General features: G+C 50.4%; 1 protein-coding gene across 8 annotated transcripts; it reads left to right on the top strand.

Moving 5' to 3' along the window:
- On the top strand, positions 1 to 27,922 carry WFDC1 (WAP four-disulfide core domain 1). Of its 8 annotated transcripts, none has more exons than XR_012027768.1 (10): positions 79 to 224; positions 633 to 822; positions 14,682 to 14,865; positions 19,223 to 19,306; positions 20,260 to 20,400; positions 21,773 to 21,898; positions 23,205 to 23,326; positions 24,727 to 24,768; positions 25,964 to 26,035; positions 27,516 to 27,922. XR_012027768.1 is itself a non-coding variant. In XM_072819473.1 (9 exons), exons 1-8 carry the CDS (start codon positions 450 to 452, stop codon positions 26,020 to 26,022), a joined length of 858 nt encoding a protein of 285 aa, XP_072675574.1. In that variant the 5' UTR covers positions 281 to 449; the 3' UTR covers positions 26,023 to 26,035; positions 27,516 to 27,922. The 8 variants fall into 8 exon arrangements, 3 of the variants coding, with proteins under 3 accessions (XP_072675573.1, XP_072675574.1, XP_072675575.1); XR_012027766.1 differs by lacking the exon at positions 79 to 224 and adding an exon at positions 266 to 481; XR_012027769.1 differs by lacking the exon at positions 79 to 224 and adding an exon at positions 270 to 452.

Raw genomic sequence — 27,922 nt, forward strand, 5'->3', positions numbered from 1 at the left:
CAGGACCCGCGTGGCATGGGTCACAGTCAAGAGGTCACTGAGCCTTCCCAAGGAACGCACGACGTAAGTGCTGGCAAGCCCACACTGAGGAGGAGGACACCAGGGTTTGAGGAGGGTGAGTCCTCTTCCCACGGCCACGTGCTCAGCCGGTCCCCATCCGCACCATCCTCCAAAGAAGCTCCTACACGCCGCCGTTTGTCAGCTCAGCTCAAAACTTGGATGAGGTAGCCGCTGTGAACCGCCACCCACCGTGCCGGGCTGGTCCCCTGTGTGCCCGCCCCCCAGCCCGGGAGCCAGCACAGCTCCTCTGGGAGGAGAGACTGCCCCAGCCCGCAAGGAAGTGCTCATTATCCCAGTGGGACAGGGCCACTCCCGGCCACGTCTCCAAGCAAGCCCGGTGCCCCCTCCTCCTGCCTCCACCATCTGAACTGCCTGGGCTGCAGACATCTATGGTGGAGCCTCTGGGGCCAGATGTTATAGGGCAAGCTAAAAATAACCGGGCGGGCTGGCCACCATTGGGGGTGGGGTAGGGGTGGGGGCACGTGCTGGGCGCGGACACATGATCCGAGGGACCCGGCTGAGCCGAGCTAAGAGGCCGGCAGACCGTGCACACTTCTGCTCCCTACTTGTAGGCCCCCCCAGCCAGAGGGCCCCTCGTCTCTGAACATGTGGGAGGAAATGCCTTTTTCCAGCCGCAGGATGGGCAGCGGCAGAAGGAAGGTCATCTGGGCTCTGTGCTTCCTGCTGCTTCTCCTGGAAGCCGGTTCTGCCAAGAATCTCTGGAAACGGGCATTGCACCCCAGGCTGGCCGAGAAGCCCCGCGTAAGTGCCGGGGAGAGGGAGGCTGGGAGGCGATCCCCCCAAACTCGGGCAGGGCAGCATCTTTATCTGAGTGTGCCAGGGTCGGGAGGTGGGCAGATGAACTCACCGCCCTCACAAGGCTCCTTGTCTGTCGGGAAAGCAGCAGAGGGACACCCCAAAAATGTGCAGGGGGATTGTGACATGCCTTTGGCTACCACGGTATACTTTCTCCTGACAGGCAGCACCCGATTGAAGACTCCAGGGACTTAAAACTGAGTGTTTTGTCTCAACAATCAATAGCCAGATGTTTATAAAATATAATTAGACATTCATGCAGCTATTTACTCATTCAGTAAACAGTCCGTGGAAGCTGCTCAGGGCCAGGCACTGTGTGCGGTCCTGTGGCTGCAGGATGGAGACAGCAGCTCCCACCCTCGAGGGGGACATAGTTGAGTAGGGAAGGCAGTCCGGTGACATGTGGCGGCACTACAAAGGGGTGGTACAACCTTGCAAACGGCAGGAGGCATGCGCCTTAGAGCCAGGTGTCTGGGTTGGAATCCAGCTTCTGCGGCTCACCAGCTGTGTGACTTTGGGCAATTTATTTGACATCTCTGAGCGCCAGTGAGCTCATCAGAAAAAGAAAGAGTGATGCGTTCCTTTTGACAAATGTGTTTGATCACCACTGTTGACCTGGCACTGTCCTGGGCTGTGGGCATACAGACATCAGATCCCTGTTTCGGGGAATTCACAGTTTTGTGAGAGAGGCAGAGAGTAAGTAAGAAATAAGGAAAACATAGTGTGTTTGGTGACAAGTGCCAAGGAGAGAAATAAAGCTGGGAGGGGACTAGGAGACAGAGTGGGGGGTGGAAGGGTGTCATTTTAGTGCCCTCCCTTCCCACATGAGGAGCATAAGGCAGGGTAGGTTCAAAGCTCTCTCGGGGTGAAACGGTTGCTATGCATGCAGTGGTTAACACAAAGCAAGTGCTCAGTGCATCTTGGTGACTTCATTAAATTACTGTGAAATTGGTTGGTGCTTGCCTCCCTGGGGGGTATGCAGCTCCTCAGCGTGAGACCTGATGTTGTCTCATTCAGTACAGTGTTCCTGTGCCACGCCAGGCGCCTGCCATTAACTTGGCACTCGGTACATTCTTATGGGTAATTTATGAGCAAATGCATTGGAAGCACAGAAGAATGAAGAATGTGTTCAGCTCTACCCTGGAAGGGTCAGGGAGGGTTTTCCAGGGCTGGGGACATTCACCATTGGGCTTTGAAAGATGAATAGGAGTTTGTCAGATAAATAAGTGGGAAAGGGGAATGTTTAATGACTCTTGCCATGATGAGATGCATGAAACTATATTGAGGCTAATCCTAGCCTCATGGGCTCACATTCTTCAGGTCAAGCAGGAGGCCGCTAGGAGTGGAACAGAATCGTAGCAAGTGAAATGATGGTAGATGTTTAGAGAAAGGAGAGCTCATATGAGACAATGTATTCGTAGAAGTCTTCCTGGAGGAGGTGAGACCCTGGCCAGATCTTGAAGAACTATTAAGAATTAGGAAGAGGAAGGATATTCCTGGAAGAAGATTCAATATGGGCAGAGGTATACTGAGGCAAAAATGGTGCATCTGAGGGGGCAGCCCTCACTAAGGGAGAGGGTTGGTTGGTGCAAGGAGGGAGGTTTGACACCTCCATGCTCTTTGCTGGCCCAACAGGACGATTCAGTCCTCCAAAGTAGTTAGCACTTTGGTTCTAGGATAACAAAGAGATTTCCAATGCGTGATCTGGTCTGATCCCCACTCTGTCCCAGAGTGTCATAGGAGCAAGTGCCGTGGCATCTCAGTAGGAGGAATGGAGAGGCGGGGTGGTTGGGGACGATGTGCATGGGGCCTGGGCAGGTGAGCTTCAGAAACCAGATTGCTTTTAGCCTCCATCTGCCAGAAGACAAGTGCTTTGAGTTTGCGCCCCGGGATTGGAGTTCTCCCTGGTTATCAGCAGGCACCATCATCCCTCCCCAGTGCTTGGACACTGGAGAGGTTCATGCCAAGAACCGGCCTCAGAGAAAGCAGCTGGGGAAGGGTACAGACTGTTGACTTGTGGGCACCAGGCCCAGGGATTCACCTCAGTGGCACCTCCAGTGAGCTGCGTAGCCTTGGGCCACTCACTACCCCTCTGGTCATTACCTGGGAAATGAAGGCCGAGGCCCAGATGGCCTCCAGGGCCCTTGCAAACGCCCAACAGGGAAATTAGGAATATAGCAACAGCTCCCACACGCTCAGAAGCATGACTTCCCCTCACGGGGCACCTACCACCCCCGCCCCAGACTGAGTCAGGTCTGCAGCCCCGGCCCCTGGAGCGCTGTGGGGTGGGTGTCGGGAAGTGTGCCGCAGCCAGCTCGTACTCACTCTGGAGAGTTAAACAGTGCCCTTATTAAAATTGAATCCTATAAGCCTGTAATTATATAATTTATGTTAAAAAGGAAGTAGATGCTCCCTATAAGAACTGTGTCACTTGCTAATGATTTCACTCCATCTTACAATTAATTCTCTCTGCTCTTGTGGTTATTAGTGGTGTCTGGGTGGGGAGACACCATGCGTGGAGGGGCTGCCACTCGACCCTGTCCAGCTCCTGGCCTGGCGCCCACAATCATGGGGGGCCTACTCACCACGGCGAGATGGCAAGGCTGGTCATCCAGCCCACCTGGCACCGGGTGCCCCTTCCCCCTTTCTGCAGGCAGGGGCAGGGGTGGTGGCTGTGGGCAGAGTGGGTCCAGGGCTCTTCCCAAACACTGTGTCCCTTTTACTGCCTGAGGACTTAGAGACACGCCAGAGAGGGAGGCAATTCCTCTGTCCCCAAGGAGGCCATCGGGGGACACTTGTCATGAGAAAGGGGGCTCCTGTCTCTGAGCCTCGGCCTCCTGGTCTCCAGCGTGGGAAAGGCAGCCTGGCTGCGGTCCCCCAGGGAAGAGACCTCGGGGAGTTGTGTGCCCCGTGCCTGGCACAGAGCACCCCCCTCTATGTGTGCACTATTGAAAATAAAACCAGAGCAGACAAACGCACAGAACCAAATATCTGCCAGGCCGGATAAAAGAGAACAGAATGTTTGGGAATAGCCCAGTGGCCTTTTGCGGGGAACTTTTCTTTCCTGGCACTTAGTGAAACAGTTCTTCACTGAGCACTTGCTGTGTGTCGGGACAAGCGTTCACTACACATTAACTCCTAGAAGCCTCTCAACAAACTTTACCACGTGGGGTAGCATTGCAGCCACCGTGTCATGTCGGCCCAGGGGCTGGGTTTCCCAATGGTCTCCGCATGTCGCTATGGCCATCTGTTTCGTCCCCCAAGTGCCTGCCCAAGGCAGCTAGAGATGGTTGGGCAGTTTGCACCGTGCCCGGGGGTGCCTGCCTAACAGGGTGGGCAGTGAGGGGCTGCAGCCGTGAGGGCAGGGGTGCCCCTCCTTGATACATGCTGCCCCGCTTTCGTGCGGATGGCTCTTGGCCCTGTAGAAGCTGGCAACAAGCCCCGGCCCTGTGACCTAGCTTCCTCAGTCTCCCCAAGTTGGTTTTCCTTCCCCTTGTGATTTCTGCGAGCTCCAGAGCCTTCTATTGCATCTCTTATTCTTTTGCCAAGTTAGCAAGAGGGGGAGAGGCAGAGGTCTGGAGCTGTGCAGACCTCCCATCTGCTCTCATCACTGGAAGCCTGGATCTCTCTGGTGGGGGGCATGCCCAGCTGGCACCCAGGACAGGCCAAGGTGCTGGGGCGTTTACACCATGGGAACAAATGGAACCAAAGGCCAGGCCCCGGCTCCTCATCCCTGGGCGGGATGACCACCTCTGAAGAGTGGTCTGTACAGTTTCTCAGAGGTCCCCTTTGGGTCTGAGCTCCAGTCTCCTGTGCATTAACACTCCCTGGATGGGCTCCATGGATGCCTGCTGGAGCTTCCTGGGACCCCTCCCAAACATGTGCCCTGCACTAGAATCCTGGTCTCAGGTCTGTGTTGGTGGGTTTAACTGTGTCCCTCAAAAAAGACTTAGGGGCACCTGGGTGGCTCGGTGGTTGAGTGTCTGCCTCAGGCTCAGGGTGTGATCCCAGGATCCTGGGATGGAGTCCCTCAATGGGCTCCCTGCAGGGAGCCTGCTTCTCCCTCTGCCTGTGTCTCTGCCTCTCTGTGCATCTCTCATGAATAAAGAAATAAAATCTTTAAAAAAAAGGCTCAAATCCTAACCCCTGGTACCTGTAAATCGGAACTTCTTTGGAAATAGGGTTGTTGTAGATGTAATTAATTAAGATGAGGACATCTGGGGGTAAGGTGGGCCCTCCCTTAATCCGATATGGCTGGTGAGAAGAGACAAGAAGAGATAACAGAAGCAGACACACAGGGGGAAGGCCAGGGGAAGACAGAGGCAGAGACTGGAGGCATGTCTCCACAGGCCAAGGGATGTCAGATGGCCAGGAGCCACCAGAAGCTAGCAGACACAGATTCTCCCACAGAGCTTCCGGAAGAGACCAACCTTGTCAACACCTTGATTTCTGACTTCTGGCTTCCAGAGCTGTGCGAGTACACATTGCTATTGCTTCAAGCCCCCAGCTCATGGTATTTTGTTAGAGCAGCCCTGGGATACGGTCTGCTTCTGGGAACCAACAGAGTCAGCTTCTGGAGCCGGCAACCAACATCCTTGATGAAAGATATGAGCTCACACCCCTGCAGGATCCCATCATCAGGACCTCTAAGATGCCTCCCTCTAGAGGAGCAGGGGCAGCTCCTGGCCCTTGAGGTGTTCGTGGCTCCCCAAGGGGGAGGAGGAGAGGAAGTGGCATGCTGAGGTGAGACAACCCTTCTGTAGGCTTGGCCATAGCCTTGTGTCCAGCTCAGAGCCTGGTACATCACGAGCATGCAGAAACATTTTAAGAATGGGGTCGGATTGAGCTGGCTGGATGGTTGGATAGATCAAGGAAGGAAGGAAAAGTAAATGGGTAGCTTGATTTGGGGGGTGACCTTGGGCAAATCACTTTCTCCTCTCTGGACCCGGCTTCCCCATCTGAGGTTCCAGTCCTGAAATTAATTCCAGGTAGAAATGAGCAAGGGAAGAGCATCCGGGACCCCGTGGGGCTCTAATCTGGGGCGTGCATGTGGTGGGGGGGGGGGCGGGCAGGCAAGCAGAGAGGAAGTGCATGATTAGTGCATCATTAGTGCATCCAAGCAGCACTAGTTGAGGTAGCCAAAGCTGGAAACAGCCCAAAGGTCCAGAAGCTCAAAATGAAAAACAGAAATATGACCTCTCCATGCGGTGGAATATTATTCAGCCATAAAAATGAGAATTAACACCTGCTACAGGACAGATGAGCCCTGAAAACATATACTACATCAAAGAAGCCAGTCACTAAAGGCCACGTACCATATGATCTATCTGTACGAAATGTCCAGAAGGGGCAAATCCATAGAGACAGCAGAATAGAGGTGCCGGGGGAGGGAATGAGGAGGAACTGCTTGATGAGAACAGAATTTCTGTGCGTGTGATGTAAACATTTCAGAAATAGACACTCCAGTGGCACAATATTGTGAATTTAATGCCACTGAATCATATACTTTAAACATGGTTAAAGTGGCAAATTTTATATTATGTATATTTTACCGCATTAATTTTTTCAAAAGGGTGACAGTGGAAACCTAAGGTACATCTTAGGGATTCTGAAGGTCCATGGGATCCATGTGACCAGGACACTGGACGGTGGCCCCCTCTGTCCCCAGCACCCCAGGGAGGCATGCCCAGTGCTTGCTTCAGACACACTTATATCGTAGTTGGTCTCCTCAGAAGACTGTTCCCTTAAACATTTTCATATCATCCCGACCTCTTCAATGCATTTAGCTCCATGACTATTATCTGCAGGATAATGTTTTTTATTGTGGCTTTAGTTTTTCATTAATTACTTTTGCGGATGACAAAAAATAAATAAATAAAGCAATTCATTTGTTTTATCTGTGTGAAGTCTGGTTTGAGGTTTGTCACTTGTCCTGGAACTGAGCCACGTAAAGACAGGGATATCTTCTGGTTAAGCTCAGCTTCCTCGGAGTCATTCCAGTGCCTGGCATGTAGTCAGCCTGCGAACTATGAATGTGCCATTAAATGAATGAATAGATTACGTTTAAGCCTTCTAGAACAGGATAAAAGAGGATGGAATGTTCCAGAAGACTTCCTGTGCAAAGCAGTGCTCGTGGATGCCAGCGTGCTGTCGTCATGCACTGAGATGGGGTTGTGCCTGGGGCGAGATCCGGGTTTTTGAGTACCTGTCTGAGGAAGTCCCCTAGCCGTGCACCCAGTTCCACTCCCAAAGCCCAGTGCGGAGGTCCCAGGGCGTCAGGAAATGGCATTCATCAAGGCCCACTGAACACGAAGACTCTGTTCCAAAGAGAGGCATATTTTTAGATCTTTGACGTACAAATTCCAGAGGAAGAGCAAGTAATGCTTAGAAGAAAATTGGCTTTCTTCCGGCACCAAACAAATCAGTCCTGGGGTGCACTTTTATTGGTCTGGCCGTTAAGTCGCTGGAACATTCCAAAGAAGGGTAAAGCTCTTACACGCAGGAAGAAGGGGGTGGAGAGCACAGAGGAAGGGAAACCGGTATACTAGGGCAGTTTTGGAGATTGGATTCTTTCTCCTTAAATGGAAATGACTCAAAAATGTTTCCTGGTTAGAAAAATAACGTTTACCGTAAAAGAAAGTCAGACAATCCAGAAAGTTATAACTAATGTAAAAAAGATCTAAATTCTTCCTCTAAGACATAAGCACTGTTGACATTTTGGGGTTTGTGTGTGTGTGTGTGCCTAAACTATTCCGTGAAATGGCTACACTCATACATATTGTTTTCATTTATTTCTATTGTTTAATTTTTTTTATTTTTTAAAGAAAAATTTATTTATTTATTCATGAGAGACACAGAGAGAGGCAGAGGGAGAAGCAGGGTCCCTGCGGGGAGCCTGATGCAGGACTCAATCCAGGACCCTGGAATCATGACCTGAGCCAAAGGCAGAGACACTCAATTACTGAGCCACCCAGGCGTCCCCCCCAATTTTTTTATTAAGAAGCTGAAATTCACATAACGTAAAATTAACCATTTTAAAGCATACAATTCTGTGACACTGAGCTCATTGACAATGTTGCACAACCACCACCTCTACCTAGTGCCAAAGCACTCCCCAAAGGAAGCCCCAACTCTGCTAACAGTGGCTCCCCCTTCTCCGTCCCCACGTGTCTCTTCATCTCTACGGATTTGCCTGTTCTGGAGAGTTCGTGTCAATGCAATCCTATGCTTCGTGGAGTTTGTGTCTGGCTTCTTCACATGATTTCCTACCTTGCGTTTTTCATTGAACAGTATATGGTGAAAATGTTGATACAGTAGCTCTGTGTCCTCTTTTCAAAGGCTTCTATGGTGTCCCCCAGTACAGATGGGCAATTATTTCTGTATCCAGCCTCCTTTGGTTGGATACCAGGCTGCTTGGTTGTGTAGGAGCCAGACTTGAACCCTTAGAATTGGACTTTCCACCGAAAGAGTCCAGACCTGGCGTTCCCTTGACCTGCTCTCTGAGGGTATTGGCAGCACAATGGCTCTGCAGATCCACTGAGGTCTCCAGAACCAGCTCCCTGAGGAGTGAAAAAACAGAGCCACCGGAGGCGGGGTGGGGAGCCTCAAGGGAGTCGTCTTTATGGGAGGAAGGCATGCAGAACTGTCTACACTGTACCATCAATGTGTGTTCGGCAGCTGTTCGGACATGGACTTGTGATACACTCCCTGAGCAGGAATGAAAACAAGAGATGGAAATCACAGGTTGCCCTGGGATTTTTGTGAAGGATGTTGTCAGTCTGGTGTGGGTCCCCTCATTTGTCTGAGGGACGAGTTTTGCCTGAGTGGTCACGTAGGGCAGGGTTGATGGGCTTGCAGAGGATGGGGGCCAGGTGTATTCTTCGTAGAATGTGTCCCTGGGGCAGGTGGTTCTAGGACTGTGTCCTGAGCTGGGGCTGACCCACGGGCAGGCAAGTGGCAGGGGCATGTGAGGACCCCCCCCCCCCACCTCCTGGAGCTGACCAAGCAGCAGGGAAACTCACAGGCAAGGGAGGGGAAGCCGCTCCTTGGATCCAGACTCCCAGCACAAGAAAGCGCCAGATTCAGACAGACCCAGGGGCGACTCCTGCCTCTGCTGCTCACCAGCCGCTTGGCCTTGGGCAAGGGCCCCTCATGTTTTCTGTGCCTCCATTTCTTCATCTGTCAACAGCAGCAGCCCCAGAGGCTTATGTGAGAGGATTCAGTGAGACTCAGTATGTGAGGACCTAGCTCAGCGCTGGCACACAGTAGGAGCTTCATAAATGCTGCCTGCCCTGCTGTTATTATGGATGAGACCTCCCAGGGCAGTGACTATGTGCCTCGGTCCCCCCACTTGTATGATGGGGGCAGCAATGGTGACCACAAGGTGGGGTAGATGCTACTTCAGGGCATCCTTTGGGCTGGGCATGGCTGTTTCCAGGTGCTCCCTTCCTTTTAGGAATTCTGACAGTTGTTTGCCTCGTCTGACTAGACATAGTGAGGCTGCCAAGTGCCACATGGCACTGTTGCTTGAGCGTCTCCTTGTGGGTGCGTCTTCCGTCCCCAGCTAGATCCAGCCTCCTTGGGGGCAGGGACAAGCTCTCAGGTTTCTTAAGCACCTGCCGCAGCCTCAACCCCAAACCGTCCTGTGAGTGATAGAGGGCAGGAAGGGGGCAGGAAGAAAGGAAGACCTGGAGAGGCGAAGACCTGGAGAAGCTACCCTGAACTGACAAACTCCTGGCTGTGAGACAAGAGGCTTCGAAGGCTGCCAAGTCGACAATAAGAAAAGTAAGCATAATTCCAACAATTGGCGTTGCCCGTGGCTCAGTTGCGAGCTCATCGGCTCCCACCACAATCACCGGCAGCAGGGACAGCTCTTGTGCCCATTTTGCAGATGAGGAAAACAGAGGCTCAGATAATCAGTGGTCTTCCTGTATGATCACGGAGCTACGGAGTTCAAACCCAGACTTGTATGAGAGACCACCTCACACCGGTCAGAATGGCTAAAACTAACAACACAGGAAACAACGGGTGTTCATGAGGACTTGGAGAAAGGGGAACCCTCGTGTACCGTTGGTGGCAATGCAAGCTGGTGCAGCTGCTGTGGAAAACGGTGTGGACGTTCCTCAAGAAGTTAAAAATAGAGCTACCCTACCACCCAGCAATTGCACTACTGGGTATTTATTCAAAGGATACAAACATAGTGATTTAAAGGGGCACCTGCCCCTCGATGTTTATAGCAGCCATATCCACAAGAAAGAGCCCAAACTACAGAAAGAGCCCAGACATCCATCGACAGATGAATGGATGAAGAAGCAGTGGTATATATACAATGGGATATTACTCAGCCTTCAAAAAGAATGAAATCTCACCATTTGTAATGATGCGGGTGGAGCTCGAGGGTATTATGCTAAGTCCATCAGAGAGAGACAACTACCATATGATCTCACTCATATGTGGAATTTAAGAAACAAAACAGAGGGGAAGGGAAGGAAAAATCAAATAAGACCGAGGCAGAGAGGGAGACAAACCATAAGAGACTCTTAACTGTAGGAAACAAACGGAGAGTTGCTGGAGGGGAGGAGGAGGGGGAGGGGGTAACTGGGGGATGGGCATTCAGGAGGACCTGTGATGGAAAGACACTGGGGTGTTACATGCAACTGATGAGTCACTGAATTCTGCCTCTGAAACTAATAATACACTATATGTTAACTAAATTGAATTTAAATAAAAAATTTAAAAAACAAAAAAATCCCAAATAAGCCCAGACTTGTCTAGTTCCTAAGCCTGAGTTAGATCCCTGCTGAACTCAGCTGTAGTGTTGATGAGGCCGCAGACCTTAGCCCCATCCATCTTGGTAGACTCGCAGGTCAGATGCAGCTCCTAAGTTCTTGCCCCAAAGGAAGGGGAGGCAGCCGGGGAGAGTTAAGCGGAGGGCATAGTGCGTGGAAGGCCTCAAGGCCAGGAGGAGTAAGGAGTCTGAGCAAACCTTCAGAAATTGAGGCCTGATTCTAGATGTATAGTTGGGATTCATTCCTTGGGCTTGGGGAGAGAGGGATGGAGTACTTGGGCTCATGACCCTTCCCCACCTGTGGCCTTGGGCAAGCCTTTCATTCTCCAGGCCTCAGGGGCCTCATCTGTAGTGTGGGTAGTAATAGGACTTCCCCTGCTGGCCACCCACCAGAGGAGGGTGCCGATGCTCGGCAAGAGGTGCGCCATGGATCGGATACAAAGGGACAGCAGCCATCAGTGAAGGCCTCCTGGACAGCAGTGCCAACCACACAGTCCCAAGACAGAAGCCCTTAGGGAGATGACTGGCGAACTGCCAGCAAGTGTCGGCTCGACTTTGGCAACATCACCATGGCAGCTTTCACCCACGGCAAATGTGTGCTGAGCACCTGCTCCACACCAGGCACTGCTGTGGGGGCCCCGGACACAGGTGGGAACTAAACCCAGTGCGTAAGGAGAGCACAGTGGAGAATGGGGAAACCAACTCCGATGAGTGGGTGGGTCCGCAGTGTTCCCACACGGGCAGAGATACAAAGCTAGGTAAAGCACGGGGAGGGCGTGTGTTAGTAGAAACCCCAGGGGAAGTGAGGGCGGAGCCAGGCTGCTATCTCAGGCAGGAGACACAGCCTGTGCAAAGGCCCAGGGTGGCACCGTTCCAGGGACCTCAGAGAGGCCAAGAGTGCTGAACAGGAATGAGCAAGGGAGAGGGTGAGTGCAGGGGCTGAGGGCAGGGGGACCAGCCAGCTTCATCTGACCTTTAACTCTTTGTCCTCCAGGGGCTGGGACACCCTGGGGGACTGGGTCGGGGCCAGGTGGTCGGGGGGCAATCTATTTATCTCTCTGATAAAAGCCAGTTCTTTCTCAGAACTCCGGGAAACAATGTTTTTAGGACCCTCTTTGAGCGTCACCTTGCATGACATGAAATATTTTCCAAAACATTTAATCCTTTAATCTGGGCCCCTCCGTGAAATCAGTCCTTTATCACCCATGACCATCTGTTGTTTGGGCTGCACCGTAAATAACTCAGGAGATTTGACTTCTAAGACGCTTATCTCTTTTGTTCTCTCCAAATTCTGGGAGACGACATTTGAATTCTCCTCTGAGAGGAGAGCATGGCACATCTAAAATTGATCTCTCCGCACACCCCCTGGTGGGACCTCCTAGTGTCCCCGGAACTGGGAAGCTGGACTGGGAGGCTGGAGGGGGAAGTGCGGGGAGAGGGGAGTGACTGTGTTTGACCTCTGATCTGCAGGTTCCAGGCAGTTCTGTAAATGAGGCCTCGCATACGAACAGCCTCCTGACCATGTACCCTCCCAAGGAGGCCGGGGCAGCTGTCAGGTTCGATTAAGATTACAATGGCCGGGCCCCAACATGGGTCCAATTTTGTTAATTCCGAAGAAAATGAACTAAGAGCTAATGGTGTGGGATTATGTCCTCTGCTTGCAGCTTGAGAATTATTCACAATGATACAGGAATTACGGGGACCGACCTGAGCAGGGGGTGGTGAAAAGGCTGAACCAGTTTGAAAATCCATGCTCTGGTCTCCCCTTTGTTTGGGGGTAGAAGCACGAATCTCCTGAACCCTTCGTTTCCTTTTATGCCAAAGGTTGGCTTTGTGTTCATTTTTACATTTCACAAATGAAATGACACATATCAGTGGGAAAAAAAGATGCATTTTCTGAGTGAAGCTGGAGTGGGGCCATGAGCGCCATCCTCCCCAGGCTGCCCCTGCCCCACTAGGTCACTGGTTCTTCCTTCTCTTGCCCTCCCTCCCCGCAAGGTAGTTTGAAAACCGGGGGCCCTTGGACTTGCACCAGTTCCAAGAGGCACCTGGTCGGTACCCGTCCTCGGAGACTCGACGCCCCCTGCAGGGCACTGCGGGCAGTGCATGGACTTTGCAGCCACGTTAGAGCTGGGGGAGGATGTAGACACATCTTTGACCTTCCTTCTTTTTACTCCACTGAGGTCAGAGGGCATATGCCATTGTGTTCCTTGCTCTTTTTTTTTTTTAAACTAACACAAGTATTTTTCTTGTCATTAAAAATGCTTCCTAATACTTCTCTTTTTGATTGCCTTCTTTAAATTGAAAAAAAATAGTATGTGCAGGGCGTGTTAATTATTCTTTTTTTTTTTAAAGATTTTATTTTTTTATTCATGAGAGACAGACAGAGAGAGAGAGACACACAGACACAGGTAGAGGGAGAAGCAGGCTCCATGCAGGGAGCCCAACATGGAACTCGATCCCGGGGCTCCAGGATCATGCCCTGGGCAGAAGGCAGGTGCTCAACCGCTGAGCCACCTGTGCAGGGCAAACATAATATTGAAGTGGGGCAAATGAATACACAGTGAAGAGAAATGCCCCTTGGCTTCAGAACTGAATGCTCCTCTCTAAGGGCAATCTGTGATAACAGTTTCTTGTGTATTCTAGTGCATCCTTCCAAAAATGTTCTAGGCAAACCCTATATATATTACGTGAGTGTGCATATGCTCGTTTTAAAACATCGTTAGGTGCATAGCATACAAGCTGTTCTGCACCTTAATATTCCTAACCCATCACTGTATCCTGGTGATCTTTCATAAGCGGGCCAAGAGCAGGTTTGTATGGCTGCACAGTATTCCAGTCTGCAGAGAAGCATCATTTACTTGTACAGGAGGGCAGGATTTTGAAATATGGAAACATTTGCAGGGGGGCAGGGGCAGGGGGTAGATAGGGTTTAGGTGACAGGAGCAGGTTAGGCACAGGCCGGGAGGCGGGGCAGGCCAGGGTGTTTTTCTCCTAATGAACCTATTCTATCTGTGTGTATGTGTGTGTGTGCACGCGCGTGTGTGTAGGGATGTGGAAGGCCTGCCCTCCACACAGCCCATTTTCAAATCCAGAAACAGAACAATGTCCCCAGCAAGTATGGGGCCTCGTAGAAGAGGGACCCAGTATGGGTTGCCTGGTGTGACAGAGTTCCCCAAACTCACCTCTAAAATGCTTATTTTATGGGCAGCCCCAGTGGTGCAGTGATTTAGTGCTGCCTTCAGCGCAGGGTGTGACCCTGGAGTCCCCGGATCGAGTTCCACATCAGGCTCCCTGCATGGAACCTGCTTCTCCCTCTGTTTCTCCCTCTGCCTGTGTCTCTGCCTCTCTCCCCCCACCCCGTGTCTCTCATGAATAAATAAATAAAATCTTTAAAAATAAAATGCTTATTTTATTGCTCATGTGCCCATAATTCCTGTATGTTAAATACTGTATCTTATTTTTAACTTTTTATTGAAACCTAATACCAAAAAGTGGGAAAATCACATGTCTAGCTGCCCCCAACACCGTGTAACCGACACCCAGGTCAGGAAGCAGAACGGGGCCGGCCCCCAGGGACCCCCGTGCCCCCTCCTGGTCCTGTGCCATCCACCAGGTGACTCACCCCTCTGACTTCTCACAACAGACAGCACCTTTGCCTGTGTCTGAACTAAGTCTAAGTGGAATGGCGCAGTGTGTTCTCTTTCGAGCTGGCCTTTCTTTTTTCTCTCGCTGAGTATTCTGTGAGATTTACCCAAGTTGTGTGAATTTATCCATCCTCTGTGTGATTTGGAAATTCTCAAAGCTCTGCACAAACATACGGACTGTAAGAGATACACAGAGGAGTGTGTGTGTGTGTGTGTGTGCACGCAGCGCTGCGCACACGCATACCCGAGCGTGCCCTCTGCAGCAAGAGGGACGCGGGGCGGACGGGCGCAACAGGTGCAAGCGGCCCGGGGCAGCACCACCCCCCCCACCCCGGGACCGGGTCCCTGCCGCTGACGCGCTGTCCCCTCAGGCCGAGGAGGCGGCGGGTCCCCGGCAACCCCGCGCCGACCGCTGCCCCCCGCCGCCGCGTTCGCTGCCCCCCGGCGCCTGCCAGGCTGCGCGATGCCAGGCGGACTCCGAGTGCCCGCGGCACCGGCGCTGCTGCTACAACGGCTGTGCCTACGCCTGCCTGGAGGCCGTGCCGCCCCCTCCAGGTAGGCCCCCGGGCCCCGGGGTGGGGGGCGGGGGGCGCCCAGGGGACCTGGGGGGGAGGTGCCGTGTGCCAGCGGGGCCCGCGGAGCAGGCATCCAGCCACCTGCCGGTCCGCCACCGTCCTGGGGGCGCGCATGGCCCCGGGGAGAGGCCCATTCCGGGAAGATGCCCCCTCCTTAGAAGATGGGGAGATTTCTCATTTTTAAAAAATCCAGATCTCCAGCTTTTCTTAGAAATCCTGGACCACATTCTCTGTGCCACCATCCGCCGGGACCCCAGGGGCCCCTAGATGGCAGCGGGTCCTCCAGTCCCCCCACCCCACCCCAGACCCCACCCCACAAGGCCCACTTCCCACATCATTCTGGCCCTGGGTGTATTTGAGACGGAGTCGGACCTCCCCTGGCCAGGTGGGGTGTACCTGGGAGAGGCAGGGGGGATGCAGGCTCCTGGCTTCAAGTCCACCGGTTAGCTGGTCACCCCTTGAGATGCCCCCAGCTGCACAACAGGACTGAAGTAAGTGCAGCTCCTGGAGGACTCTGAACATGCGCTATGGCTATGCCGGCAGGGAGCAGATAATCAAGATGTTTGTTGAATCTTAATGACAATTTCTTTGGGAGAAACAGCCCTCAGGGAATCATTCATCTTTGAAGGGAAGATTTTAGACCCCTTCTGGAGAGGCTTGGGAGGGGCTGGAAGGGAGCCTGTGGGGATACTGGGGGAAGGTGGGCAGTGTGTCAACCAGGGCGGAGAAAAGATGCCCCTGAGTGGATAGGAAAGGGGAAGTAAAGTGTCCTCCCCTCTCAGTTCTGCTTGGAGCTGAGCCTTTACATGACAATAGCCTGCTTGGACTGCACCTGTCAGGGAGAGGCCTCTAGGTGCCCTGGGCCTAAATTGATGGAGGTGGCTTGAGAAGGCAGGCCCACCCCCTCCTCCCAAGGCCAAAGCAAGAATGGCCCCTCTTTGTTTTCTTTGGGGTGAGGTCACAGCAGTGACAAGGTACTCAGCACCCTCAATAATGCTCATAATTACAGTCTACCCTGCATTTGAGCACAGCCTCTTGTCAAGGGACTAGGCAGGCTGGGAGGGCTCCTTTATTTAAAAAGACAACATGGCACCCCCTGCTGGTGGAAGAAGCACAGAAAGATCCTTTCCTCTGAGTGGTTAAGTCAAAAAAGGTTTCCTTTCCTTGGGAGTGTGACAGCGCACAGGGATTCTAGCCCCACTTGCCGCCTACGCCAGGAGCTTTTGAGCAGTGCACAAACTATACAACTGTTCATGACTTTCCCAATAGCCTTTCCATACATCATCTCATTTAATGCTCACACAGCCCTATGGTGTGGAGAGACCGTTACCATCCCTATTTTACAGCTGAAGACACAGAAGCTCACAGAAGCTGAGTTGCTTGCCCAAGATCACACAACAGGCAAAGCTGGTGTTTCAATCCAGTCTTCCGACTCTGAAGAAGCATCCACTGCTTTAGGCCCTGACTGCAGGGACGCGGGACTCCTACTCCAGGATCGGGACCCATATGTGGGGATCCCTCAGTGCCTGATACATCCTTCTCCCAGACACCCACATTGCTCACTTCCTTACCCTTTTCAGATCTTTGTCCTGAAGTGATGATCACTTTTTGGGGAAGATTTCCCTCTCTAAATGGCAAACCCTCCTGTAGCCATTTCTTACCCACCTTTCCCTGCTTAATTTTTCTTTATAGCACAATCTAGAACTTTGTGTTTTATTTGTGCATTGACTGTTCTCCCCCATTGGATGGTCAGTCCCAGACTGCAGAGTTTGGTCTGTTTAATTCACAGCTGAATGCCCACCATTTGAACTCATCTCTGGGCACCTGAAAAGTACTCAGTGAATATTGAATGAACTAGCGAATCGGTGAATGACTAGTTTTCCGCTGGCCAGGCAGAGCAGTCCAGCTGTTTATTAGTCATAGTAATAATTATAATAACAACATCTTGGGGATCCCTGGGTGGCGCAGCGGTTTGGCGCCTGCCTTTGGCCCAGGGCGCAATCCTGGAGTCCCGGGATCGAGTCCCGCGTCGGGCTCCCAGCGTGGACCCTGCTTCTCCCTCTGCCTGTGTCTCTGACTCTCTCTCTCTCTCTCTCTCTCTCTCTCTCCATGTCTATCATAAATAAATAAAAAATAAATCTTTAAAAAACAATATCTAACACAGAGTTTCTCACCCTTGGCACCCTGGACATATGGGGTTGGATAATTCTAGTTTGGGGTGGGGTGGGGGGCTGACCTGGGCACATGTGGAATAGCATCTCTGGACCTCCACCATGAGATGCCAGTAGTACCCCCACCCCACATTGTTTCAACACAAAGCATCTCTAAACTTTACTGTATGTCCCATGAGGACAAAATCACTCCACTTTGAGAACCACTGATCTAACATGAGCAGATGACCTGAAATGCACCAGGCCCTGTTCTAAGCATCTTACACACTTCGTAGCAATCTTTGGGTAGGTTCCCTCCGAAGCAGACCTGGAGATAAGGACTTGGGTGCAGGAAATTCACTTAGCAAGTGGTCCCAAGAAGTTTTACTGAAGCACAGAGAGGGGACACCCTGTGCCCCCAGGCCTTTAAGGGTCTGCAAGTTAATGGGAGACCTTGACCAAGTTTCAGTTTCAAAAAATGCAGCAAACTGTGTATGTACATTTCCCACTACTCAGAAGCCTTTGACCAAGGCAAAACATACAAATAGGAAATAGTAATACTTTCTCCTATTTGGTAAAAACTAGCATTGAAAACATTTTCTATCATGTGGTCCGAGGTGGTAGGATGGAGGAGGGGAGAAGCAGAAGACTGGAAATCATGCCTGCAGAACCTCCTCATGTCATCTCTCCAGTAGGAAGTTGCAAACCGCTGGTTTGCTCTTCTGTTCCAGTCTGCACCCTGTGAGCAACTAACGATCATCTTGTGTTCCTTTCAAGAAAAGACTAAGCAGCATTTTTACCAATATCCAACTAGGTACCTTAAAAGGCACTAGACAGCACATCAACCTCTTTGTCATATTTTGGAGTCCAACAAAAACAGAGGTCATAAATAAATGTGATCCCAGACCAGTTTTATTTGCTCTCCATAATACATAAAAATTTTTTTTAAGAGAGAGAGAGTAGGGGGTGCCCGGGGTGTGGGGAGGGACAGAGGGACAGTGAAAGAGAGCATCCCAAACAGGCTCCATACTCAGCATGGAGCTCGACATGGGGCTTGATCTCACCACCCTGAGATCATGACCTGAGCCAAAATTAAGAATCAGACACTTAACCAACTGAGCCACCCAGGCATCCCTAAGTGCCTAAATTAAAAAAAAAAATTAATTGCCAACATTTAAAAACCAGGAGTTTATATTTTAAATAATATCTACAAGGTTTAAAAAAAAAACAGACTCACAGGCCCTAGGAACATGGGGAATCGCTGGCCAGCGCTGACCAGCAGCTGACCCACTGAGGCCGGGACTGCCTCCAGTTCACCATGGATTTTCTTATTCATGTCACCTACCTGCTCTCTGCAAGCATTTGGGCTCTCCACCCCTGCTCTGGGATTTTGAACACTTTACAGTCTACCATGTGGATTGATCTTGTTAAAAACGTAGTGGCAGGATGCCTGGGTGGCTCAGTGGTTTAGCACCTGCCTTCAGACTAGGGCATGATCCTGGCGTCCAGGGATCGAGTCCCACATCAAGCTCCCTGCATGGAGCCTGCTCCTCCCTCTGCCTGTGTCTCTGCCTCTCTCTCTCTCTCTCTCTCTCATGAGTAAATAAAATCTTTTAAAAAAATAAAAATAAAAACGTAGTGTCCACAGAGCCAGCTATGCTGCTATAACAAAAAGACCCATAAAGCCAGGAGTCCCAACCTATTAGGCATTTAATCCTCTGTTGCTTAATAGGCCAGAGTAGCCGGTGGCCCATGGCAGGTAGGTGGCCCCACTCCAGTCATCCAGGTACCCAGGTTCCTTCCATGTTGTTGCTCTACATGATCAAAGTGTTCCCAGCTGCAGGAAGAGGGAAAGCCAGAGGGTGGAGAGCAAAGAGGCATCAGTGCAGGGACAAGGCAGGAAGTCATGTTATCACTTCTCCTTGCATTCCATTTGCTAGAACTCAGTCATGAGGCCATACCAGCAAGGAAGGCTGGGAAATGTAGTCTCCCACTTGGCCACCCAGTAGAGGAAACTCAAAGTTCTGCTACTGAAAGTCTGGGGCAATGTACGGCAGGGAGCCTCTCTGTTTCTCATGAAGTGTAGGCTCCCACACTCCCAGAGGCTGGGGCGTTTCTCAGCTGCCTGAGGAGCGGTGGGGGGGGATGGTTGAGGGGGCTTAATTTAACCATTCATTGTTTTGTCAGTTTTAGACTGGCTAGTGCAGCCGAAACCTCGATGGCTCGGTGGCAACGGCTGGCTTCTGGATGGCCCTGAGGAGGTGTTGCAAGGTGCCTACAGGATGAAGCCCAACCTGACATCTGAGCTAGGGTCCCTCCATCTCAGGCTGCCTCTGCTCCAGCAGGCTGTCAGCTGTCACGTGCTCAGATACTCAGTACTCCCCACCCGATGTAAAGGGTGGTGGCTGGGGCTTGGCCAGGCTCTCAGAATCCCCAGAACAGTATAGGGCTTGACGTTCCCTCTGCCAGGGGTGGGGGGTGGGAGGGAGACCTGAGGGGGGGGGGCTGGAGTTGGCTTTCAAACTCCTAAAATCATAATAAAGGGTTCACTACTTCCTGAGAGTGAGGCCTTCTCTAGGTGGGTGGACAGCAGGCAGCAGCCCTGGGATCTAGAGAACTGGAGGGTACGGGTGTGTGCACTTGTGCATATGTGACTCTGCCCATGACTCTGCACACATCTGTGTGCACACCTGCATCTGTGAGTGTGTGCAGCTGTTCTTATGCTGTGTGAATGTTTGTGCATTTGTGTGCAGGCAAACGTGTGTGATTGTAGGTGTGTGTGTGTGTGTATTAAGAGCCACGGTGGCAAAAATGTGTTTGTGTCAGGATTTGTGTATGAATGTGTGTGTACGCCTGTGGCTGTAGATGTGAGTGCATGCGTGTGTGTCAGGATTCGTGGATACAGGCACAGGATTTGTATGTGTGAACATGCACATATCTGTGTATGCATCAGGCTTTTGTGCATGAACACACATGACTATAAGTGTGAGCATGTGTGTAGGTGCACATGTGTGTGTATATGTCACTATGTGCATGAGGGTGTTTGGGATCATATGACTTTGGACTGTCCCTGTGTGTTGGTAAGTGTATGCATATGTGCATGTGCATGAACACGCCACTGTGAGCGAGAGCCAAGGCACAGCCTGGAACATGGGGTGCAGTGGGAGGCAGACCCTCTGGTTCCCTGCTCCCACCCAAGCCCCGGGCATGTGTCCTTCCCACAGCCGAGGCCTGCAGCACCACGGAGGACGGGGCGGAGCCTCTCCTCTGCCCCTCAGGTTATGAGTGCCACATCCTGAGCCCTGGTGATGTGGCCGAGGGCATCCCCAACCGCGGGCAGTGTGTCAAGCAGCGCCGGCAGGCAGGTGAGTGTGGGCCCCGTGCCATGCTCCTGGCCCCTGCCCCTGCCCCACTTTCCCTAGAACACCCCAGAGGGACACCAGTCCCAGAGAAAACTGCCAGCACTCCCCAAACCTGGCCGAGAGCTCCTCCTGTCCTCCTACTTCTGTGCCTCCCACTTTGAGTCTTCCACCCTTTCCCTGCCTCACCTGCATAGGACCCAGGTCTTTGAGCCCTGCCACCTCCTAGCTGGGATCAGTTGCTTCAAGCCTCTGAGCCTGCATTTTCTCATCTGTGAAATGGGGCCACTGTATGGTGTTCTGGAAATTCATTTATTTATTTTTTTTTTTTGGAAATTCATTTAAATCATATGTGTAAAGCCTCAGAGCAGAGCCAAGGAATAATAGGTGCTCAGTAAACATCAGATATTTTATATCCATCTTTATTTTTTTTAAAGATTTTTATTTATTTATTCATGACACACACACACACACACACACACACACAGAGGCAGAAACACAGGCAGAGGGAGAAGCAGGCTCCATGCAGGGAGCCTGATGTGGAACTCGATCCCGGGACTCCAGGATCAGGCCCTGGACTGAAGCTGGCACTAAACTGCTGAGCCACCCAGGCTGGCCTCTTTCTATCTTTTTTTAAAATTGTCTGAGAACCCTTGACTTCCCAGGGTGTCTGCTAAGAGCATTCAGTATGACTTAACTCCTTTTTTTCCCTGGAGGTGAATAGTAAATAATAAATCAACCGGGAAAGGGCACGAATAGCATTGCTTCAGTTTGCACGATTTTCCCAAGGAGAGCCAGGACCGCAGAGCAGGTGCCGCCGGTGATACCTGGAGCCTCACACGAGGCGTAAGGTCCACAGGACTTGGAAGAAATGCGTGGCAAGCGAAGAATCTGGAATTTCAGGGAGATGCAGGTTGGTCTTGTCACAGATGAGCTCCCTGGGACTCTGAGAGCCCAGACTCAGGGCCCAGTCCCCACTTCTGCATCTCTCAGCCCTAAGAGCTGTGGATGGCACCCTCGGTCAACACCGAGGCCGGAAGAACACGGCAGGGTATGTGATCTGCCAAAGCACTTCTTTTCTTGATTTGACGACGTATTTTCCTGAAGTGTTTCAAGAAGGACACAGTTAGCATCATCATCACTGCAAATAGCCTGATTGTGAGACCTTAGAACTGTCTCGAGCTTTGAAAAAGTTGCCCATAAAAGGGGCCATCTGGGTGGCACAGTGGGTAAGCATCCAACTCTTGATTTCAGCTCAGGTCATGATCTCTGGGTGGGGAGATCGAGCCCCACGTCGATTCTCTCTCTCTCTCTCTCTCTCTCCCTCTCCCTCTGCCCCTTCCCCACTTGAGCTTTCTCTCTCTCTCTCTCAAAAAAGAATTGCCCATAGTAGGCATCTTTGTGGTTTCTCCTACATTCCGCCTGCTGTTTGGGGTTATGAGCACGTTCTCCCACCAAACGGCCTGGGCTCCAGTGGCCACTTGGCTCCTCACTGCTGCGTATGGTAAGTAGCCTAACCTTCTTGGCCTTCATTTTCCTTATCTGTAAAATGGGCTAATAATAGTTCATCTACTTCACGCCATCCTCTGTCTTATGGAAGAGGAACTTGCCTACAGTATACACAGCTAACGAGGAGCAGAGGGGGAGTTCTGAGCCAATCTATGGGCCGCAGAGCCCATGGGGTGTGTGAGTGTGTGTGTGTGTGTGTGTGTGTGTGTGTGTGTTCTCCCCTCCCTCAGGAACGATGGGAGCCTTCCAGCTGGAAATGTAAGTGAAATTCCTCCTAGCCTTGTTCCCAGAGGCTGCCAGTGAGCAACAATTGTTGGTAATTATATGGGAGTTTGGAAATGCCTTGATGTCCAACAACTTCCCTCAGGACAACAGCCTCGGGGAGGAACAGGGGCACTCATCCCAGGTTAACCAAAAAGAAGCCTTTTATTTAAGTTTTATCTTTTTTAACTACATATTTGAAATAATTTCAGACTTCAGGGTGTCTGGGTGGCTCAGTTGGTTAAGCATCTGCCTTCAGCTCAAATCATGATCTCAGGGTCTTGGGGTCAAGCCCTGTGTCAGGCTCCCCATGAGTGGGGAGCCTGCTTCTCCCCCTCTCTCTGCCTCTTCTTCTGCTTGTGCACTTGCTCTCTCTCCCTCTCTCCCTCTCTCTCTCTCTCTCTCTCTCTGTCAAATAAATAGTCTTTAAAAAAATTTTTTTTAAAGAAATAATTTCAGGCTTCGGAAAAGTTGCAAGAATCGTACCTTGAACCCTCCACCCCGATGATCTGTCAGTTGTTAAAATATGGTCTTTACCATTCTCTCTTCCTCTCCCCAGTCCCCACTGTCTCGCCATATAAATCTGCATATTTATTTTGGGAACTATTTGAGAATAAGTTTCAGATCTCATGCCCACACCTAAGATACAAGTCCCCTCTGAGAGCCAGCTCCTATCCAGTGATTTTTCAGGTTTTACAGCCCATCAGCTTGGAACCCAATATTGGAAGGGTTCATGTCTTTCTCAAGAGGAAAACAAATGTTGACACAGGCAATAAATCTGACTCTTGAGAGAGCAGGGTCCAGGGAGTCAGTGCATGTCTCCAAATGGGTTTGAGGTCACTCAGAAGCTGAGGGTCTTGTGTCTCCTAGGCTTGCCCCTGACAGAGCAATATTGCTAATGCCGAATGAGCAGAACAGAGGATCACTCAGCCTTGAGCAGGGAAATCTATTTCGTAAAAATGACATGTAATCATGTTTGGTAAAGATATATGTGTGAAGAGGATGTCCAGCTCCACATATCCCTCTGTCTCCTTCCCCAGTGTTCATCCCCAAGGAGAAGGAAGGCCCAGGAATGCTTCATCGCCGCCAGCCTGGACAAACCCAGCCATTTGCTTCAGAAAATAGCTGTGGCCCTCATTGCTGATAAGTTATCAGCCTGAGGGTATGGATCCGCTCTGCTGGCTTCTGTCACCTTGTACTATAAATGTCAGTGGGGCTCTAAGCACCCTGATGCTTTTTAGGATGGCCACAAAACAAAAGGAAACAAAATGTCTAGCTATTGTATAAATGTGATCTTTAAAACTGAGACATCATTGACACATAACATTATATTAGCATAAACGGGCTTTGTTGACAAAGCTGATGTGCCGAGATGGAGGGGTGAGCTCATTCCTGGCAGTGTTGTTCAGAGAAACTTCTGCGTGACCTGGCCAGACTTCTCAGGCAGAAATGTTTCACTGCCGTGATAGGCTGGGGGCAGGAGGGTAGTGGGGTCGATGACAACTGACAGCGAGAATCCTTAGTAATTACAGGTGTATGACGTTCCCAAAAATTGACCACTTTTCATGTACAAAAATGGCAGTTTCGTGTGGTTTCTCCTATTATTTGCATATTGATGATATAAATGAAATTATTTACTTTCATCCTCACAATAATGAGGTGCTAGTTTTTAAATATTCATTTATTTATTTGTTTATCTATTTATTTAAGAGAGAGCGAGAACATGAGCAGGGGGAGGGGCAGAGGGAGAGGGAGAAAGAATCTCAAGCAGACTCCCCACTGAGCACAGAGCTGGACAACACGGGGCTTGATCCCAGGACCCTGAGACTCTGACCTGAGCTGAAACCAAGAGTCAGACCCTTAACCAACTGAGCCACCCAGGTGCCCCAGAAAGTGCTAATTTTTATGCCCATTTCAGGTGAGTAAACTGAGGCCCAGAGAGGATTAGTGAAACTCATTACTTTGCCACATGCAGTAAGAACTTAGACTCAAAGTACCATGTGTTCCCCATGTGAATTATATAGCTTGTAATCACACTTGCTGAATAAATGTTGAAATTCTGTTTCTGGTTCATCTGTTCAGACAGCGGTTCCTAAGCTTTATGGCCTCGGGATCCCCTCACACACGAAAAACATTGAGAATCCCATAGAGATCTCCTTTGTGGGGCTGTGGGTAATTACTTGACTAAACTAAAGCCAAGGCATTAAAAATATTTATGTGTTAATTCCTTTAAGAATGACAATGATAAACTCATGCATTAAACAGAAATAACATTTCTTTACAAGTAACTATGCTTCCCAACACACACAAAAACAGAAGACTGGTATTGGTTTACATTTTTGCAGTTCTTTCTAATATGTGTGTGAAGAGAATTAGATTCTCACGTCTGCTTCTGCATTCTATTGGTTGTGACGTCGCTATCGTGCAGCTTCTAGAAACTCCATGTGCACTTGGGAGGAGGGGATGGTAGTGAAAACACAAATAATTCCTTGGTGTTCTTATGAAATAGTTTTGGCCTTATGAACTCACTGGAAGGAGTTTAATCCTCTTGCTGTTTTCCAGATGGGCGATTCCTCCGACACAAATTTTACAAAGAATACCCAGGTAAGAAAAGAAACACTCTTCCTTAGCATAGGAAACTTAAAGGAGCGATGAGAATTTCTTGAGTGAAAAAGAAAAAATAGGATTCCATTGGTTGTTTTAAGAACTGTAGTCTGAAGCTGCTGTGAAGAGAAATGCCCATACTTTTCCCAGTTGCCTTTCTGCCATTAGATGGCCCTTTGGAGGTAATGTGGTGGTGCCAACATTGGAAATCTTGGCATTTCACACCAAGATGCTTCTGGTGTGAAAATCTCTCCTCCATCCTGAGCAGCCTTCCAGGTAGCATCTGACATGAGCAGGAGCCATTCTAGGGTGCAGCCTGGGACTGAGGCATCAGCTTAGGGATGTCTCACTGGGGACAAAATGAGAACTAGGATTGGAAAATAAAGTAGATGATGGTATGCAGAGGAGGTGAAAGCTAAAGAGGCATTCATAGAAGAAAAGTGGCTTCGTGTTAAATGTTAGAACTCGGGACTAGATATGCTTGAGTCCTTCCTACTATCATTTAGGGGACTGAAAATACGCAGATGCTATTTTTCTATCTAGTCATTCATTCATCCTTCCATCCAGTCTCCTAATCTTCCATCTATCCATTCTTTCATCCATCTTTCCTTCCATCCATCTATCCACCAATTCTTCCTTCCTTCCATCCATCCTTCCAATATTCCATTCTTCCATCCATCTTTCCATCTTCCATTCATCCATCCATACTTCATCCATCCATCCATCCTTCCTTCCATTCATCATATCTTTATTAAGAAGTCATAGCACATATTTTTCAAGCACCACTCTATTCTGTGCCAGAAGTTGGGACTACATTTGTGATCATGGTAGACTCAATCTCTGCCATCATGCAGTTAATATCAAGCAGGAAATACAAACATTAATAGCCCCAAGTAGTTATTTAATAATAATAGTGATTAGGGTGATTGAGGTCACATACAGGACAGTATGACAAGATATTAGACAGATGTCAAGGAAGGCTTACTGAGGAGGGGACATTTAAGCTCAGCTTAGAGAATAAGAAATAGTGCACAGAAAAAGAGCCAGTGTGAATCCTGAGTTTGGAAACAAGTTGGCCATCACTGCAGCTGGTGTACAGTGAGCAAAGAGGGAATGGCAGTAGATTGGGCCAGAAATGCAGGCAGGACCACAGCACACAGGACACTGCCCTGACAGAGCCCTAGTCTTTTTGCAGAAGGTGACTCCAAAAATGTGGCGGAGCCTGGGAAAGGACCCCAGAGGCACTTTCAATAAGGCAGCAGTGCTGGTAAGTGGGGGGGATGGTGGCCAATGGCGGGGGTGGGTAGGGGGGAAAGTTTTGTGCAACCAGGTGTCCTGGGAGCTTGAATCACCAAACTGACCAGTGGGAGGGGAGAGTTGGGCTTTACCTGGGGGTAGAACTTTAAAATTCTCAATATCAAAGTAAACATACGAGAACTTGGTATGTAGCCAGAGGTGGAAGTTTCTATACCATCTGGACCTAAATCCGAACACTAGACTAGGTTGCAACTTTCCTTTCCATTCCTTGTCTTAATGCCTCCATGAACAGCAGATGAGTCCTCTGTTGTTCCCTGAAGTCTATCCTTCTGCCTCTCCCTCCCTCTGTCACATGATAGCCTCAAGTGCCAACTCCTCTACAGGCACATGCGCAGCACTCAGTTCCCCAGCAGCCATGGGTGGCTATCTGCATGGTGTCTGGCATTGCACTGGGGCTGTTGCAGTGAAGGACCAGGGTTCCCGCACCCAAGGGGACACTAGATAAATCAACAGAGAAATCAGCCTGCAATAAGTGTTGTGAAGACAATGAACAGGGTCATGAGGCAGAGTAGCCAGGTTGAGAGGGGCTGTGAGAAGGTCATATCTGAGCCAAGATCTTTGAGGAGAAGCAGCTGCCTTGGGAAGACCTGGGGAACAGGTGTCCATGGGCAGAAGTTGCTGGAAGAGCATAAGTCCCCAGGCAGGAGAGATCTTGGTTTCGAGGAGCCACAGGGAGGCCAGTGGGGTAGGAAGAGAATGATAGCGGTGAGGATGGCACCAGAGAGGGCTCCTAAGGAAGTCACAGGCCCTGCTCTCAGACACTCTCCAAGGTGAGATGCATGCCTGTGGATGCCAAAGACTGGGAGCATCTCTGCTAGTAAGACCCAAATGCCCACCTCACCCTTGTAAAAGCTGAATATCCACACACGGTAAGCAAAAGCCCTTGAAAGCAGCCTATTTCCCCAGAATGTCCTTGAAAGGCAAACATTGGGTTTCAGATTCCAGAATATTCTAGTGCAAATCCCCCAGGAAATTCTTGAGCCCTTGGGGATTGGTGCCAACATGTCTATTACCTGCTGATGACAGGAATGGTCCTTGGAGTGGGCCTGATCCCCTGAGGACAGTGACCTTCCACAGGGAAGCGCTGGGGGCCGTTTGCAGTGGCTTCTGGGAGCAGCCAGGTGGCCCCAACTGGGCTTAAATTCTTGACCCACCACATATGACTTCAGGCAAATGCCTTCAACTCTGCATGTCCCAGTTTCCTTATCTATAGAATGGGAATGATGGGGAGGGATGTGTTAGGAACTAAACAAGACGATACCTAGAGAGATTGAAAGTTGAAGGAAGTTAAGAATTCAGTCTTAAGGAAACAGGCATCTTACTGGTGTATGTGGGGGGGAGGGGTGCAAGGAAGTAGATGACGCGGACTGTGACCTCGTGTTCTGCCCCAGCGGCGGCTCATGTTGCTCTCTTCTCTGTTTCTCTTCCAGCCAATTGCAAGAACATTCCTCCACTTTCTGCTAAGTCTTGGAAACAGTTGGATAAAACATGATCTGACCCCCAGAGGTCATGCTCAGCTCCACAGAGCATGACCCCAGAGATACTTAGAGACAAGACACGTGGCTCCCAATGTCAGCATGACCCGCCTGGCTGGGTGACTTTGTGGGAGCCCCTTGCCAGCACCGGATCCCTGTTTTATTATCCTGAAGATCCAGCACGTCTGACCTGGCGATCCCACAGGCCTCGGGAAGAGGTCACCGTCTTTGGGAGCTGTATGAAGCCCCATTCTAAGACAGAGTTCAGCATCACATTTCTTCCAGATTTGACTCTGGAAGGCACGTACCTATCCCAAATGTTCTCAAAATAAATCTCTCCTTACAAAATGGAAATGAACTTA

The sequence above is a fragment of the Canis lupus genome, chromosome 3, assembly GCF_048164855.1.
Source record: "Canis lupus baileyi chromosome 3, mCanLup2.hap1, whole genome shotgun sequence".
Lineage (NCBI taxonomy): Eukaryota > Metazoa > Chordata > Mammalia > Carnivora > Canidae > Canis > Canis lupus.

Coding starts and splice junctions, on each gene's coding strand:
- WFDC1 (XM_072819472.1), top strand. CDS start 450: ATGGTGGAGCCTCTGGGGCCAGATGTTATAGG. Junction 482..632: donor CTGGGGCCAGATGTTATAGG/GCAAGCTAAAAA, acceptor CCCTACTTGTAG/GCCCCCCCAGCCAGAGGGCC. Junction 823..14,681: donor GGCTGGCCGAGAAGCCCCGC/GTAAGTGCCGGG, acceptor CTGTCCCCTCAG/GCCGAGGAGGCGGCGGGTCC.